General features: G+C 44.9%; 1 protein-coding gene across 1 annotated transcript; it reads right to left on the bottom strand.

Annotated features, from left to right (window-relative positions):
* Positions 1–1,387: 1,387 nt before the first annotated feature.
* Positions 1,388–4,181, bottom strand: LOC138997284 (cell adhesion molecule CEACAM21-like). Its single transcript, XM_070398889.1, has 4 exons — positions 4,118–4,181; positions 2,885–3,118; positions 2,648–2,774; positions 1,388–1,667 (listed from the first exon to the last, which is right to left on the bottom strand). Exons 1-4 carry the CDS (start codon positions 4,179–4,181, stop codon positions 1,388–1,390), a joined length of 705 nt encoding a protein of 234 aa, XP_070254990.1.
* Between the last annotated feature and the right edge of the window lie 2,919 nt (positions 4,182–7,100).

The raw sequence follows: 7,100 nt of genomic DNA, 5'->3' as shown, positions 1-7,100 counted from the left end.
GTACTGGGAAGCAAGCCTGAAAGCCAGCTTGTGTCCTGACTGGGAATTGAACCATGACCTCCTGGTTCTTGGATTGATGCTCAACCACTGAGCCACTCCAGCTGGGAGGCAAGAAGCTTTTAAGGAGACTTCAGTATATTTCAAAAGGACAGAGAAAGAATCTGAAATTACAAATTGCAGTTACATTGATTTCTAAAGGAAATACTCTAAAAAATTAGAGATAAGAATCCTAGTCAGGAAGAAAAATTAAAGATTCTGAGGGAATAATGAGGCCTCTTCTTCATAACAAAGCTACTTTCTGAACAGTGTAGGCAAACACAACTAAATCCTTTCAGCCAAGTCCCAGTTTGCATTGCCATCAGTTCCTGCAATTTATAAAGAAGTGCAATCTCCCAGCCACATGTAAATAGATGCCAAATAGTTGAGAGACTGAACATAGATCGCATCTGATCTCCCAGAAGGCTGTGCTTCTGGAGTTTTCCATGTAGACACTACATTTCTCTCTACAGTCACCTTCCCTTTGATCAAACTTCATCTCCAAAGAAGAAGACTATTCTACATCCTCCAACATGGCTGGTTTCTGATTAGTGACCTAAGTGCAGAGGAATGACATTCATGTTCTACTTTGCTGTGATGCAGGTTTTTCTATGAAACCTGAAATGGGAGATTTAACAGCCTCTTGAGATTAGGCGGCCTCACCCTCACACTTCACCTGCAGTCTCTCTAGCATTGGGTGAAGCCCTCCTCTCAAACAGATTATGAGTCTTCAACAGGTCAAAAATAGCTCCATAAAAGGTGAGGTCATTTACAATTCTGTGGGCATCAGTTTGAACTAGGACATTTGCTAAGCATCTCTTATATTACCAACGTTTCCAATTCTATTCTATCAACAAAGATGACAGGGTGCTACTGAACTTACGCAGATAAGTCTATTGCCATGAACTTAAGAATACTCCAGAGGGCATTAGTAGCTTTGGGGAAGAAAAAGTTCCCTGTTGCATCTCACATAGGTGTTCTCTTGTCTATTCCCATCATCACCAGTGTGCAGGCACCCTCCACATATCTCCCTGGAAATGTGAAAGAGCTCATGTTCCTGTCAGCTTATGTATTACTCCTGTGGGTCATTACACAATAACTGCCCCTCCTGTGAAGCACATGGTGTCCCCTCCATTGTGGAGATCGTGCAAATGGAACCAACCAGAGATGTTATCCAATGTGGAATGTTACATTACGTCGACAATAATGACAATGGCAGCTCACATTTTTTAGTATTTATTGATTCAAAGCAAGTCTTCTAAGCAATTTCCACCACCACAAGAAATATAATAGGTGCATCATTATTTTTATTTTTTTTAGTTTAAGAACATAAAGGAGGGGAGGAGGATCACTAGTACTTGACATCTAACTCTACAGGCGCACTTGTAACGGAGAAGAAGGGGTGGGAGACTTTACACTGGTATTTCCCACCCTCCTCTCTTCTGACAGGGTCTATGGTGAGGGTTCTGTGGTCCTGGGATAGCTTCAACTTCTCCGTGAGCAGCAGTCTCATAGCATTGAATAACCAGTTGATGGAGCTCTCATCTGTGTGGCAAGTCATGACAACAGCATCCTCATTCTCTGTGACTATGGTGTTGCTGGCTATGAGTGTGGGCACACTCAGAGCTCCTCTGAAGAAATAGAGGGTGAGAATTATTGAGTGTGAGCTTGAGACCAGGGGCTATCCTCCTTCCTCAAAAATATCAGCCCTGACTCTGATTGCTCTGAGGGTAATTTGTTTCCACAGTAAAAATTAATTAATTCTAAATTTGCCATCACTCCCTAGACCAAATCTACCTCTCTGAGCTGAAGACCCCTAAGTAGGAAGGTTATGAACCAATGATTGATCTAGGGATCCAAAGACATCTAATAAGGTCACTGGGATTGGAGGAAAAGATGGGGCTATGGCTGCAGATAGACCTCAAGTGACTCAGTTCAATTTCTCATGGTCTTTGGGATTCTGCTTAGGAACTGTATCTCCCTATGCCTCACTTTCCCCTCAGTGAAGAAAAATGAATATTTGACTGATATGTGGACCATGTACTAATCATAAAATATTCACTGTATCTGACATAAATATTTGGAAGGAAAGCTGCTCAAATAAGTGGCATTTTTTATTGATGGACTTCACTAGAGAATCCCCCGGGCTGATCTCTTGTAGGTGAGCTCCTGCCAGGAGCATGTTTTCTCCTGCTCCTCCCTTGGGACACTGATCTTTCTCTAGACTTACTTAAGTCCCACAGAACAGTCAGATAATAATCTGGGGAGCTAGTCCAGTTGTGCTCTCCACACACAGAGTATGGTGAAGGAGAGTTTAGCCCCAACTGGTGAATAGCTCAAGAGCCTTGTGACTCTGGCACATGGGAAATTGTTGTTCTAACTCAGCCCTTCCCCGGAGGAAAAACCCAACCTGACACAGGCTCCCCAGGGCATTTGCAGTTAGGACATTGTGACAGGGGCCTGAGAGGGGCTGCCTAAGCTAAGCACCTCTGTGAGGAACTCAAGAAGCCCCTCAGGCCAGGTCCTTACAGAGCCCTGCAGGTTCTATCTCAGGGACATGATCAGGGTATGGCCCAGGGACCTGGACTAAGTCTGGTCTCCCTCTGCTTACTCACTCCCATCAAATTGCTTCTTCTCTATGTGGTGAATGTCTGTGGGGCTGGAATCTGGGAAGAGAACATTGACCTTAGTATGTTTGTCTCCACTGTCTGTGTCCTGCACTAAATTCCCAAACCAAGCTTGGGACATGATGCAGAGGGGGATAGAGGAGAGTCCAGGGCTGGAAGTCCTGTGTGTGAAGTAGAATTCACCCCATCCAACACCTAGAGTTCAGAGAGCAATCACTCACGGTATACAATGAGCCATCCAAATCTTCTTACTCTTCGTGACTCTGGAAGGACGGCTACTACGAGATAAATATCTTGGTCCCTGGCAGTGACGTTTCTTATGATGAGGGTTCCTTCAAGGTTTATTTGCTCTCGACCACTGTATTGGGGACCTGTTAGATATTCACTGGAATACCATTCACGAGACCCAATGAAATTATCGATCTTCATCTCTATTCCCCTGTACCAAATAAACCCTATAACATCGGGAGGCGTATCGTGGAGATGTAGAATCACATCATGCCCTTCATAAGCAGTGGTCGAGACAACAGAAAATCGAGCAGTGGTGGGTGGGATCCACAAGGTTAAGAGGAAGACTAGAAGGGAAGAGAGAAATTGATCAGTATTTTGATCTATGTATTGGGATGGAGAGATGAGGCATTTCTCTTCATCTCTCAGCCTTAGTCTTCATGTGAGTTCGTGTGTGCATCTCCTTGGTAAAGGTCAGCAACATGGCCACCATGGCTTCAGCACCTCGGAACCTATGCTTCTTGTTTTCAAAACTATTTCCCAGCTGTCTGTGTGGCTGTCCTCCTTACTTCCCTCAGATCACTGTTGACATTACGTGGCCTTCTTGGAGGACCTTCCCTGACCACGTCCTCTAAATACCCTCTATCTTCACTCTCTGACCTGTCCCCGCTCTGTGCCCTTCAAGACACTAGTGGGTACCTGATGTCACAAGTAGATCTCTTCCTGTTTCCTTTCTCCCCATATAGTGTGAGCTGCATGTGGGCAGGGGATTTTGTGATCTTGTGTCCCCAGTGCCTGCAATAGGCTGCAAACACCTGTTGGTGAATTAATGACTGTTCCCAGGCTTGTCCACTTCCCATGCTTTATTCTCCCATATTTGTAGCTGGTGGTGGGGACAATGTTTAGCACCCCTGGTTAAAATGATTCTGGTATCACCTGAAATAAATTGTCATGACTGTGGTCAGTTTTCAAAATTTAATACTCAGGGATGACTAACTTAGCAAATGAACCGCAATTGAGGTATTCCTACCTCTCACCACTTCCGCATGATCAGATATTACTGTTGCTGAGCTCCCTCTCTCATCCTACTCTGCACACCTGTCCTTTAACTCAGGTCCAAAAGGAAGCCCTTCCTTCCCTGACAGAGTGCTGTCCTCCCCAGGAGATCTGGGCCAGTCTCTGACTCCCAATCTCACTTCCATTCCCTGGGATTGTCCCGTCCTTACCGGCCAGCAGGAGTCCCACCATGGGGACAAGTTCTTTGACGGCAGAAGCTGCAGTGCACTTCATGGGGACTGTTGCTTGCTCTGTCCTTTTCTCTGTGAGAAGAGTGCAAGTTCCAGTAAAGCTCCTAGACACCTCTGTCCAGACGGGTGGGATGTGCTCTCCTTCCACCCAGTCTGCTGAGCCTCCTGCTGGGACAAGATAACCTCCCTGGTCATGTGGGCCCGGGCGGGGTCAGGGCCCAGGACATTCCCCTCATTTTTTCCAACCCTGTTGCCAATTTGAGTTTACCTTTACTCTGTATTTTTGTTCCTTGGAAACTCCTGAAGCCTCTGTCAACACACACACATACAAACACAAACTTTCACATGAACAGACACGTGACCAGTAAAGCAATGGCCTGGGGTGTCCAGTTTCTGGTCATTTTCAACAGCTCCCTGTCAGTGCACATTTGACTTTTCCCTTCAGAGAAAGAGGTCTGGGGCTGTGATGTGTTTACTCATTGAGATAGACCACCGACTCAGAATTTAAATTTAAGAGCCTTTATTAAGCTGTCCAGCTGACTACACCTACAGCACCCTGCTGAAGCAAAGGCTGAACTGCACTGGCAACTTCCATGGCCAGCGACTACAGTTACAGCACCCTGCAGGAACAGAGGTTGAACTGCAGCGCTGACTGCAAAAGTTATATTTGATTATTAAATTCAGTGGAGGCCCAGAGAAAAATGTTTCTTTCAAATTCTGGGCCCCCCAATATGGGGGAAACTCTCTTTATTTATACTTCTTCTAGTCCTTTGTCTCCCAAGTTTGGAATGAGACTTCCGGGCCTTCTGAGAAAGAAGGCCTGTGTGCTGGGAAGGGGCCATGAGACCATATCTCAAGGCCTGGCCTGATGTCAGTACCTTCCTATCTATGTGTTTTAGGAACAGACAGCACAGCAAGTTCCGTCGGGCCAAAGCACCACATATGCAGCCCAGCACATTCCCCACTGGTTTTAGGTACATGAGTTGAATCATTGACTATTCCGGGTTATTGTTGGGGAGGGAGTTATATTGACCGCTGAGGACGATAGAATTAATTCTTTGCCGTATAAAGTCAGTGGGACTGTTTATAAGATAAGGGCCTGGAATGAGGGCCCACTGAGTCCTGGACTTTTATTTTGCCTGGGCTGTCCTAAGCCGGGTGTGATGAAGCCATGTCAGGATCTTGTCGACCTTGGTTGCCGTGGGGCTGGTCCTTTCCAGGCAGGAGTCTGTCCTTGGGTGGCAAATTTCTTTACCTCAACAGAGTCACCAGGTTGGAAGTGATGAACCGGATACAGGCAGATTATCTGGGACGTGCTTCTGGTCTGCTTTCTGGGTAGACTGTAAAGCCTGAAAGAACTTGAGTAAACTGGTGAGATGAGTAGTTCAGGGTCTGGAAGAGTCACTAGAATCTGTAAAGGCCCCACTGGTTTTAGGGCAGCCTCTTGGGCAGCTTTGTCTGCAGCCTAGTTCCCTCTTGCTTCTGGGGAGTCTGTGTCAGTTGGTCCATCGTCCTTGCTCTGCTCATGTCTGTCTAACTGCCTACTATATTACCTCAAAGATCCTGGCTCTGAATTCTTTCAGGGAAAATGGGTGATGGATTTCTTCTGTAACTGCTTAGAGCTGAGGAGGGTCAGAAGTTTCTCTCAGAGCCAAGGGATCCTTGCTGTCTGTCAGAGGGACGATGAGGCCTGGGCACAGAAGGAGGTGGGCATGTGACCTGGCAGAGACAAACTATAACAAATGGTCTGGTGGAAGGAAAAGAAAACATTTCAGTTTTAATAAGCTCTATTGAAACAGAGTTTTTCTCCTTAAAATTACCCCTCTGTTGATTAAAATACTAATTTATTTACTGTATTCAATTTGGCCTGATTGTTTGCATAAACATAACAAGAATGGTAACTGACTACCTTTGCTGGAATCCTATGATTGAATCTTAATGTGCCCCATAGGGCCAGGAAGCCAAGCCATCCAGCTGCCATAGGCCTGCCTTCAGTATCTGCTGCCTATTTTCCTTGCTTCAAGGCCCTTCTCAGCAGCCCTCCTATTCACCGTGGCCCAGAGTCCATGGGGGTTCCATGTTCCCCTTCTACTCTGACCAACCGCCAGTGATGGTAGGACATTGGCCTGACGCCAGCGCCAGTTATTTTCAGAGCTCCCAGGCAGGATACCAGCCTTTCTCCATGGCACTCTTATTGGCTTCAAGTCTTCAGAGCTCAGACAGGGCTCTTTAAAATATGATACTCCAGTCAAAGTTTCTAATTAATAAAACCATTATTGGAAGACGGTTTTATTGAATTTATGCAAATAAATGTATTGCCATGATTTATTTAGCATTTCCAAATTTCTGAGGAATTATATAAGGAGAAAAAGCCACTGACCTGCCTTAATATCTTCTGATTTTCCTTGTCAGTCCTTTTTGAGGACTCTCCAGAGTTATAACAAAAGAGTAACTGTTGTGTTTCTTTTATCAGTCCCCTCTAAGTACTTTGGCATAACTATTTACTCTCTCTTGCTTACTGGCCTGTACCATTTGATTAATTTCCTTTCATATTTCTTTTCTCCTTCTTATCACATACACAACCTTTCTAAATTTTATACTTTTAAATTAGCCTTTACACCTTCTTTCTATGTCCTTTAAAAATGCATAACTATGCCTCAGACCTTCTACTCAGTAATTCCTTATTCTTAGAAACCTCAATCCTTTAATGATTCCTATAAAGTAAATAGCCAGTATTTCTTAGATTGTATTAGTCTAATTTAGTATTGGAAGGGTTAAAGAGAACAAAACGGGGCAGAGAAAAACTTACTGTGCTCAGTAGCAGCTTTCGGCCTTGAGTCCACCACAGTTCAGATAAGTAAAAATCAACAAAACTTGTGGTCTGCTTTCCCTGCTGATGGCTCTCCTCTTTTCTGCATTAACCATTTCCTTAGCTGCTCTCTCTTCTAGATTTTTCCTTCTC

The sequence above is a fragment of the Myotis yumanensis genome, unplaced genomic scaffold (assembly GCF_028538775.1).
Source record: "Myotis yumanensis isolate MYYU_CA2020_CCGP unplaced genomic scaffold, mMyoYum1.0.hap1 SCAF_18, whole genome shotgun sequence".
Lineage (NCBI taxonomy): Eukaryota > Metazoa > Chordata > Mammalia > Chiroptera > Vespertilionidae > Myotis > Myotis yumanensis.
The sequence above is the reverse complement of the archived record's forward strand: the minus strand, read 5'-3'. Positions and strand labels throughout refer to the sequence as shown.